This window comes from Mirounga leonina, unplaced genomic scaffold (assembly GCF_011800145.1).
Source record: "Mirounga leonina isolate KUSES-001 unplaced genomic scaffold, KU_Mleo_1.0 Mir_126, whole genome shotgun sequence".
NCBI classification, from domain to species: Eukaryota; Metazoa; Chordata; class Mammalia; order Carnivora; family Phocidae; genus Mirounga; species Mirounga leonina.
The window spans coordinates 28597540-28610228 of NW_023270314.1; the positions used below are offsets into that span (position 1 = coordinate 28597540).

Sequence of the window (12689 nt, forward strand, 5' to 3'; positions counted from 1 at the left end):
ATTTTGTGAATTTAAGTTCTCTGTTTCCTTATCTTTTGTGGTGGTTCTGTCCCTTTTGCGTGGATATTAAAGTCTCCAAGTGAAGTCTTCTGTCAGTTTTGATTGTCTTTTATTAGGAGTGCAAATGTTTATAATTGTTAAGGCTAAATTGAGCCTTTTATTAATATATAATGTCCTTTCGTGTCTCTTGAAGCCTTTTCTGTTTTAAAATGTATGTTGTCTCATATTAGTGTAGCCACCCTTGCTCTCTCTTGGTTACTGTTTGCATGATACATGTTTTTCCCTCCTTCCATTTTCAACCTTCTTGGGTCTTAGGATCTTAGTTGCCTGTAGACAGCATATAGCTGGATCATGTATTTTTATGCATTTTGACAATGTCTGTCTTTATTGGAGAGTTTAATCTGTTTTCATGTAAAGTAATTATAGATAATGTCACTATGCTTACGCTGTTTGTTTTCTACCTGCCTTGTAGTTTTTTGTCCCTTGTTTCCTGCATTACTGTCTTTTAGTTGACTTTTCCATAGTGAAAATTTTAACTTCCTTTCTCATTTCCTTTGTGTATATTCTATGTCTGTTTTCTTTGTGGTTACCATGAGGATTATGTTTAACATCATAAAGTTACAATAATTTGAATTTATACTGATTTAACTTCAGTAACATAAAACTTCTCTTCTTTATAGCTGGGTCCCCATATCTTTTAGTTGTTGATGTCACAAAGTTGTCTCTTTATACATTGCATGCCCCAGAACTTAAACTAATAATCCTTTTTTTTTTTTTAATTTTTTAAAAGATTGTATTTGTCAGAGAGAGAGAGAGACAGAGCACGTGAGCACAAGCAGGAGGAGTGTCAGGCAGAGGGAGAAGTAGGCTCCCCACTGCGCAAGGAGCCAGATGTGGGACTCAACCCTAGGACCACAGGATCATGACCCGAGCCGAAGGCAGACACTCAACCAACTAAGCTACCTAGGCATCCCTAATAATCCTTTTAAATGTGTTAGGGTCCTAAATTAAATAGAAAATAAGACTTGAGTTACAAACCAAAGTTACAGTAATACTGGCTTTTACACAAATAATTGTTTTTTTTTCCTTAAAATGTATTAGTCTCTTAAATCATGTAGAAAACAGGAAGCACAGTTATAGACCATTGTTAAAGCAATAGTCGCTTTTGGGGTATGTGGCTGGCTCAGTTGGTAGAGCATGGGACTCTTGTTCTCAGAGTTGTGGATTCTAGCCTCATGTTTGGGGGTAGAGATTACTTAAAAAAAAAAAAAGTAGCTTTTGTAATTGTCCATGTATTTACTGAAGATCTTTATTTCTCCATATGGCTTTGATTTACTGTATAGTCTCCTTTCATTTCACCTTGCAGGACTTCTTTGAGCACTTCTTGGACGACTGACTGGTCTAGTAGTCATGAACTTCGTCAGCTTTTACCTATTTGGAAATGTCTTAAATTTCTTGCTCACTTTTGAAGGACATTTTTGCTGGATGTGGGTTTCTTGGTTGACAGGTTTTTTTCTTTTAGCACTTGGAATGTATTGGTTCACTGTCTTCTGGCCTCCAATGTTTTGGATGAGATAACCTGCTCGTGATCTTATCGAGGATCCCTTGTACCTGTTGACTCACTTCTCTTGTTGCTTTCAAGATTCTCTGTCTTTGGCTTTTGAAATTTGATATGTCTCATGTGAGTCTCATTGAGTTCATCTTACTTGGAATTTGTTGAGCTTTTGTTTCTATTCTTGTCTTTATCAAAGTTGGGAAGTTTGCAGCCATTATTTTTTCATATATTCTCTCTGCCCCTTTCTTTTCTTCTTCTGGCATTTTCATGTTGCATGTGTTGGTCCAGTTGTTGGTGTCCGATAGGTCTCTGTTCACTTGCTTCAATCTTTTTTCATTATGTTCCTTAGACTCAATGATTTTCATTGTCCTATCTTAAAGTTTGCTGATTGATTCTTCTACTTGTTCAAATCTGTGTTTGAATCCCTTTGGTGGATTTTTCTTTGCAGTTATTGTACTACTCAGCTCCAGAATTTCTTTTTGGTTTCCTTTTAGATTTTTTATCTCTTTATTGATATTTATTGGTATTTCCATTTTGTTCATATATTGTTTTCTTTTTTTTTTTTAAGATTTTATTTATTTATTTGACAGAGACATAGCGAGAGAGGGAACACAAGCAGGGGGAGTGGGAGAGGGAGAAGCAGGCTTCCTGTGGAGCAGGGAGCCCGATGCGGGGCTCAGTCCCAGGACCCCGGGATCATGACCTGAGCCAAAGGCAGACACTTAACGACTGAGCCACCCAGGCGCCCCCATATATTGTTTTCTTAACCTTCTCCATAACTTCCTTTAAGTTATTTGAGTATCTTTAAGGGAGTTATTTTAAAATCTTCATGTGGGGGCGCCTGGGTGGCTCAGATGGTTAAGCGTCTGCCTTCGGCTCAGGTCATGATCCCGGGGTCCTGGGATCGAGTCCCGCATCGGGCTCCTGGCTGAGCCAGGAGCCTGCTTCTCCCTCTGCCTCTGCCTCTCCCCCTGCCCATGCTATCTCTGTGTCTTAACTGAATAAATAAAATCTTTAAAAATAATAATAATAATAATAAAATCTTCGTGTGGTAGTTCTGCCATCAGGTCCTTTTCAGGGGAAGCTTCTGTTGATTTATTTTTTTCCTTTGAATGGGCCATACTTTCCTGTTTCTTAAAATGCTTTGTGATTTTTGGTTGAACACTGGACCTTTGAATCTAAATCAGATTCCCAGGCTTTTCTGGGTTTTGTTACTATTTTTGGATGGGGGGGCTGGATTTGATTTTGGATGGTGTCTCTGCTGAGGATCAGCCTGATGTATAAACCCAAGGTGTTCTCACTTCTTTTCTGATTCTTTCCCTGGGAATGTGTGGTCAAAATATTCTAATTTTCTCTATTTGCAGTTTTTGTTTGTTTGTTTTGTTTTGTTTTAAATATCCTGCTCTTTAATGTCTGGCTCCCAAAAGGGGCAAAAAGCAAAAAATGAAGGGGAGAAAGGATGCCGGTCCTTTAAGTCCCTGGAAGTCACGTTAGCCAGAGGGTGGAGGAGCTTGCAACAGTAGAGGGAGGCGCAGTAACAATGGCTGCCTGCCTCTTAGTCTGTACCTCTTTGGTCAGAAACTATAATCAGGGATCAGAGCACAGAGCCTGATATTTGCAGGAGAGAGTCCTTTTCGCTGGTACTGGCTCCCCCAGAGTGTGTAAGCTACTCCAGCAACAGGTGCACAGCCACCTCCATTGTGTCTCGGGTAGGAGATGGGTAGTTGCTAATGTGCTGAAAGGTGAAATTGATGTAAATTAACCCCAATTTACTGTCCAGGGTTTACCCCAAAAGTTAATAAGCCTTTAACAGACTCCAGAGTTCCAAAACAGTTACATCAGACAAATTCTGCCAGCTCAGTTGTCTGAGGGGGAGAGATTCCTGGTGCTTCCTACTTTGACATTTTCCCAGAATCCTCCTCTTCCTTTTTTAAGGCTAAGTGTAATTTCATTGTACTTATATACCACATTTTGCATATCCATTATCCATTAATGGACATTTGAGTTTCTTCCACATCTTGGCCATTGTGAATAATGCTGCAGTGAATGTGGGAGTGCAGAGATCTCCTTGAGATCTTGTTTGTATGACTTTTGACTGAAGGTTTTTAAAATCTTAACTTTTAGTGGTTATAATTAATGATCTTAGAGTAGCCTGCCGATGGGCTATCCAGAACTTCCAGTGTTGCAGTGTCCCCTCATTCCAGTTTTTTTTTTTCCTTTTTATATAAATTACCTGAAGTGATGTCATTTGTTTCATTCTAGGCATGCCAGGCTGCCAAGAAAACAAAAGCAGATGATCGAGGAACAGATGAAAACACTTCGGAGCAGACAATTCTCAATATGATTTCCCAGAGCTCTTCAGACACAACTATTGCAGGTTTAATGAGCATGTCAACTTCTTCTGCAAGTGCAGTGCCTTCCCTTCCAGCCACTGAAGAGTCATCCAGCAACGTAAGCAATGTGGAGATGTTGCAGGGCGAGCGTTGGCTGTCCTCCCAACCTCCTTTTAAACTGGAACCTGCTCAGGGTCATCGGACTAGTGAGAATTTAGCACTTATGGGAGTTGATCATCCTTTGCAACAGGATGGTTCGAATGCATTTATTTCCCAGAAGCAGAATAGTAAGAGTGTGCCATCAGCTAAAGTGTCACTGAAGGAATACCGTGCAAAACATGCAGAAGAGTTGGCTGCCCAGAAGAGGCAATTGGAGAACATGGAGGCCAATGTGAAGTCACAATATGCATATGCGGCCCAGAATCTCCTGTCTCACCATGATAGCCATTCTTCGGTCATTCTGAAAATGCCCATAGAGGGCTCAGAAAACCCTGAGCGGCCTTTTCTGGAAAAGGCTGACAAAGCAGCTCTCAAAATGAGGATCCCAGTGGCCAGTGGAGATAAAGCTGCCTCTTCAAAACCAGAGGAGATAAAAATGCGCATTAAAGTCCATGCTGCAGCTGACAAGCACAATTCTGTAGAGGACAGTGTCACAAAGAGCCGAGAGCACAAAGAAAAGCACAAGACTCACCCATCTAATCATCATCATCATCATAATCACCACTCACACAAGCACTCTCACTCTCAGCTTCCAGCTGGTATTGGGAACAAACGTCCAGGTGATCCAAAACATAGTAGCCAGGCAAGCACCTTAGCACACAAAACCTATAGCTTGTCTAGTTCTTTCTCCTCTTCCAGTTCTACTCGTAAAAGGGGTCCCCCTGAAGAGACTGGAGGGGCAGTGTTTGATCATCCAGCCAAGATTGCCAAGAGTACTAAATCCTCTTCCATAAATTTCTCCTTCCCTCCTCTTCCTTCAATGGCCCAGTTGCCTGGGCATAGCTCAGACACAAGTGGCCTGCCTTTTTCACAGCCCAGCTGTAAAACTCGAGTTCCTCATATGAAACTGGATAAAGGGCCCACTGGGGCCAATGGTCACAATGCAACTCAGACAATAGACTATCAGGATACTGTGAATATGCTTCACTCCCTTCTCAGTGCCCAGGGTGTTCAGCCCACTCAGCCCCCTGCATTTGATTTTGTTCATTCTTATGGTGAATATCTGAATCCACGGGCTGGTGGAATGTCCTCCAGATCTGGCAATACAGACAAACCCCGGCTACCACCTCTACCATCAGAACCTCCTCCACCACTTCCACCCCTTCCTAAGTAAAAAAGAAAAAGAAGAGGAGAAAAAAAAACTTCCTTAAAAACAACTTTTTTTTTTTTAACTACTGATTGTGGACTAAGAGAATACTTCCCTTATGAACTATGTCACCCTTCTTGGACTAGGGAATAATTAATATTGACATGCAGGTGGGAGGGTGGTAGAGGGGCTTGGTTATTATATCTACTGCCTCAGAAATTTAACTATTTTATTATAGTTTTTACTGGTATTAGAGAGGTGAGAATGTGTTGAAGCTGTGAAGGATTAAGAATACTTTCTCTGTTCTTGGCCTCTCCACCTCCTAATTAGGTTGATTAGAGTTGATGTCTTCCCTCTTCTTGCCAGGACTGAAATATGGAGGGTTTGTTTTATCAAACAATTGTGGATCCTTTTGGTGTTTAATATATCAGAAGAGAGGAAGTATTTAAACGTCAAAATCTTTTAAGAGACTTTTAAAAAATAATTTAAAGAAAGTAAGTTATCTGTTTAGTTTTTTTTATATCATCGGGGAGGGGATGGGGATTTTGCTGTGTGTATGAGATACATAGCAATGACTCCTGGGGGGTGGGATTGGAGGGTGGGAGGGTGTGTAGCGGGGATGGGAGGGTAGGCTTTTGGCCTTGAGTTCTGTCTGATAGGCTCTGGCCACTTGAAGTGTTGAGACCTTTAAGTGTGTACGTAAGTGTGGGTATGTGTGGTTTTAAGTGTGTGTTTAAAAATCATGTTTTATCTTTCCCTCCCTGTCCCTCACCATTTTCACTTCCCAACAGTCTACTAGAGAGAACACAGTGTGGCCTTTAGAACATAAAGGAAGGAAGAGGCATGTGTTAGCATGGTATTTTCCTATTTCTTTATGTTGTAATTGAGTGGTAGCCTTCTAAATTCTAGTTGGGGCAAGTGCAGCCAATGGCCTGATTCTGGATTCCATTATAAAAACTTCCGTTTTACCCCCTTTTCCCTTTTGATGCAGAACAAAGGTGGGGTTGAGGAAGAAGGATTGGAGAGCAAGGCTGGCTTCTGCCCTACAGAATTGGGTGTGTCTTTTTTTCAAGTTGGGCTTTGGGAAAGTGTTCAAGTGAGAGCAATCTCAGGGTCTCTGAGGGGAAGGGGGATGTGTGCTGTATATCCTGCCTCTGAAAGCCCAGACCATATATGAGAATAGTTCTGGGAGAAGCCATGGACCTAGAGGATACTGAAAACAATGAAATTGTGATTGGGTATTTTTAGGATATTGTATTTTAAATTGCATTATGAATGTAAGACTTGCTTTTTATCTGTATATCTGAAGGGAAACAGCTGCATCCTTAATTTTTGCAACCTATGTGACTTCAGAGATTGGAGCTTGTGAATTTAACAGTACTGGTGTCATGAGGGTGAGCAACCCTAGCCCACAGATGCAGATTGTCCATCTTTGGTGGCTTTAATTTCTAGGCCGAGGTTTTTCAGAAGATTTCTAAGAGTTCCTTAAAAAAAAAAAAAAAAAGATCAGGAGTCCTATTACGGGTTTTTGATTATCCCAGATTTCAGGATAATTGGTGTTCAAGATCCTGACACTCAAAACTCAACACTTTAGTTGAGGAAAGAAACCTGTCAAGGGACTAGAAAGAATCCTAAGCCAGGTTGTCTAACTGAAAATGCCACTAAGCCACAGATCATTTGATGTGATATTCTTTGGTCTTCATGGTATTTTTTGCTATGGAAAAGATGATGCAATTTGAATGTCTTGTTGTTTTTAATGCAGCTTCCTTTACACCAAATCTTCTGTATAGAAAAGTTGAATATTTTTCATTGGAAGTCATAGGGAGACAGGAGTTGTACATGTGCTGCTGCTTGCCAGGAACAGGTTGGGGAGAAAACTGAGGCAGTTGGAATTGTTGATGCACTGGCCTAATATAGGAAGGAATTTGTACAGTAAACCTTAAGGTGAATTAATGTCCTGCATCTCTGCATATTTGAACTGTCTAGAGTGCCTGCCATTGCTGTGTAAAATGAGCTCTCTGCCGACCTATAAACCTGTAATACATAGAATGTTACTTCATTTTCACTGATGGCATTTTCCTCTAGCTCCCTGATATTTTCTCTGTTATGCTAGGTAATTGGTAGATGTGTGATGTGTTTACTAAATCTAGGCTTTCTATTTGTTTAGATTTTGTTTGGTGGCGTCTGCTTTCCTTCCTGACCTTCCCGAAAGTTTATTTAGTTTGGATCTGTATCTTTGTGGAATTGATCACTGATTTGATTATGAAAATGTCTTTTCCAGCGTTCAGTTTTTCTCATGAAATGTCACATATTTTCTAATCATATGCACTCCTTCACCACAGAGGCAGACATACCCACTTGGCCTCAGAGCTGTTCCCCATGGCATCTGTACTTAGTTGCTTGGACCTTTTGTCAGGAGTGAACTAGAAAAAGTGCTTACTAGAGCCTAAGAGCTGCTTTATGCTGTGCAGTGTGGCCTTTGTACCGGTTTCATTGCTGATGTAGGTCAATTTAAAGACTTCTATATTAATGCCTCCTGATGCTGTTTTAAGGTATCTACAGTGTCCACAGCTTTTGGATCTGTGTATATGTCATGAATGTCCTGTGTGCTCTGCATGAAGCTGCTGCATTTGGGTTCGCAGATACGCCTGTTGACTAGCATGCCTATTGTGCAAATTACATAAACTTAGGCTTCAAAGGGTTTTGTGGTGTCTGAACTCTGTGTTTTCTCTATGCTCACACCTTCACAGGGTGAGAAATGGGATTTATCCATCCAGAGTTAGTCTAGTTAAACTTGGCTTTTTTTCTTTTAACCTAGACTATTGAGGATAAGTGGTGGTAAGCAGGCGTGGAGCCTCAAGTTCTTATAAATTCATTCCTAAAACCTTGCGTGACTCTTCTGTTGGCAAAAACAAACACCTGTGGAATGTCCTTACGGCTTTTAATCAGATACCTGTGTTGCTGTTGGCTGAACTCTAGTGAAGCATTAATTTAAAGCTAAATTGGTCTTTTGCAATATCAGTTATGCTTTTTGGGTTTAGAAAATATGTAGGAATTAGTCTAAGCTGCTCACTCGTGAATCAGTGTGTTTCCATATCTGAGACTCTCAGCTTCCTCTTTTTCTTTTTTTTTTTTTTTTTTTATGATTTTGTGTTTTGATTCAGTGTATCGTTTTTCATAGTTCTATATTATTGGCTTCACCAGTGTTGATAGAAAAAAAAATTAAATCTCCAGTTGGAAACAGCAATGGATTAGGATATAGAAATAAAATCATGGTAACATCAGTGCTGGATTTACTTAAGCTTCTACTACCTAATTCCCCATGTTAAAAATGCATACCCCTCATACTTTGCTTCTGGACAAAGGCAATTAGAGGGGTCTTAGCCCAGTATGGTAGGATTTTAAAGATCTTTGTTTCCCCACAGAAACACAGGAATTGTGGGAACTTGGGAACAGGTTGGTTTTTTAAAAGGATTATTCTTTTGTAAAGGAGTTATTTTGATACTAATGCTAGGAAGAGGATATTCTAGAACATCTTGAAGTTGGAATACAAATATTCTCTTGGGTTTGGGAGAATTTAAGCAGTCTATGCAACCCTTCACATGGCAAGAAATAAGCCCTTAGCAGTCCCAACTAAGCTTTCAGTGACTTTAGTACCTCCCCAGATTTCCCATGTTGCTGCTTGTTAACACCCAGCTTTTAACTGAGTGTTTGCTCCTGATGGTTTAAGAAGTGTTCGTGTTGTATCACACTATCAAGTTTTATTTTGTCTTTTTATCCCTCTGAGGGTGTGAGTTTGAAACAAGCATGGTACTGTAATCCTACCTGATAGAGTGGTCTGGAATGAGAATTATTTTCTAAGTGGGAGACCCTTCCATTTTAATGTTCCTAAAGTTTTTAATATGAACTTGGCATTGGTAAAGGGAGGGAAAGAAAATGTTTACTAAAAAGCAGTGTCTGCTCTTCCCCTTTTTGAGTGCATATTTATGGTTGAGTGAAAAGAAGAGAAAGACTCTTGGGTTTTCCGTTGCCATATTAAGCATGGAGAGGGATGCTTGACAGCATGCTAATTGAAGCCAGAGCAAGTATGTCTCCATCAGGTTATCAGGAACTCTTCAGTTGAACGCTGAGGACCTAACTGGTTAGTGGTAGATCACATTGAAATTGGTTACAAGATGGAAGTGCTGTCTGGGTTAAGCACCCAAAGAAAAGAATGCAGCAGCCTGACTTAGTGTTAACCTAGGTTTCTGGATTTGAAACCGACCTTTCCCTCACCCTACTCCACACTCCTGAAACTGTCCGTTTTCTTATCAGACCAAAGAGCAAAGAAGAAAAAAAAAGTAAAATACTTTACCAATCTATGTCACTCAGGTACAATTTTGTGGTAATATTTTTGTCTGTTTTCTTGTATTGCTCTTAAGAGTCCTTTCTCAGCATACTGTTCTGCTGTTGCCTCTGTCCTACTTGGGGCACCTCAGTTCTGGATGCTACCCCTGGGATCTCTACTGCTGTTAATGTGATTGATAGGATGTAAGTGACCATTACAGTAAAGGGCTCTTTGTAAAAAATTCAAAAACATTTTTAAAAAATTTAAAAAAGGATGTTGTATACATTTTATAGTCTGGCTATCAGTTTGATATCTTGCTGTCAAGTATGTTTCTCAATCTGTATTTATCCATCCCATCAATAAATGTTAATGATAAAACACTCATCTGATTGTTGTTTATGTGTCCTAAGTCTTCAAATTAGTCTTTAACTGTCATTTTACTGTTACGATTACAGTTTTTAGTTTTGGTAGTAGTATGTACTTTCTGACTACACAAGATCCTGTGGGAATTGAGTCCATTGGAAAGACCTAAGATTTGGTTGTCATAGTGAACCTGGTAGTATAAAGTATGATGTAGTCAGAGGGGAGAAGAAACCCCTCACTCAATATAGCATTCTTGGTGGTGCCTGGAAAAATTGATAGTGAATACTCAACTCTTTTCCTGGAACATACAAAACCACACACAGCAGGTAAATCAAGGGAAAGAATTCTTATGCTAAAATACTCCAAACTTAGGGCGCCTGGGTGGCTCAGATGGTTGAGCGTCTGCCTTCGGCTCAGGTCATGATCCCAGGGTTCTGGGATCGAGTCCCGCATCAGGCTCTCTGCTCCTTGGGAGCCTGCTTCTCCCTCTGCCTCTCTCTCTGTGTCTCTCATGAATAAATAAATAAAAAAATAAAATAAAATAAAATACTCCAAACTTACAAAGTTAGCAGAAGCTATAGTTTAAAAGGAAAAAAAGATCAGTTTGACAGAATGATGAATGATGTACACTTCTGAAAAAAAAAAAAGCACTTGAGTTTTGGTCATCCTTCCATTTTCTAAAATAAGACAACTTAAGATTTTTGATTGCTGTACTTCTGAAACTTTTGTGGAAGTTGCTAACATTTTAGGAATTCTGGTCTGGTTTGAATGGAAGAGAAGTAAATGAAGAATGGAGGAATGGATGATATTACAAAATCCTAAGTTCAATGTTTTGCCTTTGTTAAGAGAGTTACTATCAACTGTGTCATCCTTGGCAATAGATGAGGTATAAATCAATATAAAGGTGGTGTGCAACTGGATTCCCATTAATAGGGCTTGTTAAACTAACTGATACAGAGTTAGGTTTCATCTTATGGTCAATGCTTACATGATCCTGGTCTCTGGCACTTGATAGTGGATTAAGATAGGCTTGATCTCTATCATTCAGTGATCTGAGGAAAGTTTGAAGCCCTTTCTATGTCTTCTGTTGATTGTATTTACTGTATAAGAGGCATGTGTTTACTGTAATCTGTAGCTCTGGGGCCTGTTTCTGAACTGATTTGGTTTATGTCACATGTCTTACTTGTGCTGCCTTTTTTTGTACTGTGGTATATCAGCTTCTTCATTTCACATAACAAACAGGTAACCGAAAAACCACAGTGATAAAAACAAGTTACAATTGAATACTAGGTAAGACCTTTTCTGAAGAGTTGTTTCAGGTACTTTTCCTGCCTTAAATCTATTCATTCATTAGAAAATAGTACCTATCAAGTGCTATGTACTGTTTACGGATGGGAATATACGGATGGGAATATGGCAGTAAACATGTCAAACATAGAACATGCCCTCATAGAATTTACACATTCTAGTTGTAGGGAAGACAAGTAAGTAAAACTTAGTATGTTAGATAATAAGTACTTTGGAGAATGTAAAGCGGAGAAGGGGGGGTAGAGATGTTTTGTGTGTGTGTGTAGCTAAGTAGGGCTCTTGAAATTGGAAATAAGATGGCTAGGAAGGAAGGCCTCATGAAATTACAGTTCAGCAAAAATCTGAAAGAGGTGAGAGAGCAAGCCATGAGAATAGCTGGGGTAAGAACATTACGGGCTCATTCCAGGAAACAAGCGCAAGGTTCTGAGGTGAAAACATGCTGGTATGTTTGAGAAATTGCAAGGACGGCAGTGTAGCTAATATGGACACGACGAGAGAATAATAGGGTATGTGGTTAGAGAGGCAATGGAAGGCTAGATACTGTGGGGCCTTGTAAGCCACTATGAAGATAGTGAAATGCACCATTGAAAAGCTTTGAGCAGAAAAGTGACGTGATCTGGCTTAGGTTTTAAAGTGTTCATTTGGCCTGCTGTGTTTGTTTATTTTCTTTTAAAGATTGATTTGAGAGAGAGTGAGCAAGCAAGAGAACACAAGGGGGGGGTGGGGGGGTGGGGGTATGGAGGGAGAGGAAGAAGCAGGCTCCCCATCGAGCAGGGAGCCCGATGGGGAGCTGGATCCCAGGACTCCAGGATCATGACCTGAGCTGAAGGCTTCTTATCAGACCAAAGCCAGGCGCCCTGGCTTGCTGTTTAAGATGGTTTTCATGGTAATTAAGGTAAGAGATGAAAGTGGCTTGGACCAGGTAATGAGAAGTTACATATCTTGAAGTTGGAGCCAGTAGGATATGCTGTAAGGTTGGAAGAGAAGGCACGGATGATTTCCAGTGTTTGGCCTAACCAACTGGAAAGATGGAGTTTTCATACTGAGATGAGGATGACTTACAGAAAGCAGGAGTTTGGCCTTCATTCATATTCATTCTCTCTTTCTGTCATGTGTGCAGACACACAAACCCCTTTCTCTAGGCTTGGCCCCCAAAACCCCAAATTCTCAAAATTCTCCTTCCTTCAAGAATTCATCTTTGTCAAATTCTATTTACAAACAGCCTCAGGTACACTTTAACCCATTCAGTAGCTAACAGAGTGTTCAGGGGATTAAAAACAACCATCTACTTTTGTTAAACAGCACAAAGAATTTGCCAACATCTTAACCCTTTAATAATATTTTCCCCACTTAGAAAGAAGTGGTTCTAAACAGCAATTTTTTGCCCAAGACAGTGGGCACTTACAGTAGACACTCTAATTAAACAATGAAAGTCTGTTGCATCCCTATCTAGTTCCTAATGCCTCTTCATTGTTCACTATAGTAGTTTTAGTATTC

General features: G+C 40.0%; 1 protein-coding gene across 2 annotated transcripts in view; it reads left to right on the forward strand.

Annotated features, from left to right (window-relative positions):
- The window catches only part of CCNT1 (cyclin T1), a 36292-nt gene extending 26387 nt beyond the window's left edge, over nucleotides 1–9905 (forward strand). Inside the window, exon 8 of one of the 2 annotated variants that reach the window (XR_004678762.1) lies at nucleotides 3818–3899. Coding sequence is in view for 1 of the 2 variants with exons in the window: in XM_035002767.1 (XP_034858658.1) it covers nucleotides 3818–5221 (1404 nt within the window). In the remaining variant the exon portion in view is untranslated. Of the gene's footprint in view, nucleotides 1–3817 lie in introns of both variants that reach the window. The other variant, XM_035002767.1, reaches the window with a different exon arrangement.
- Nucleotides 9906–12689: the final 2784 nt, after the last annotated feature.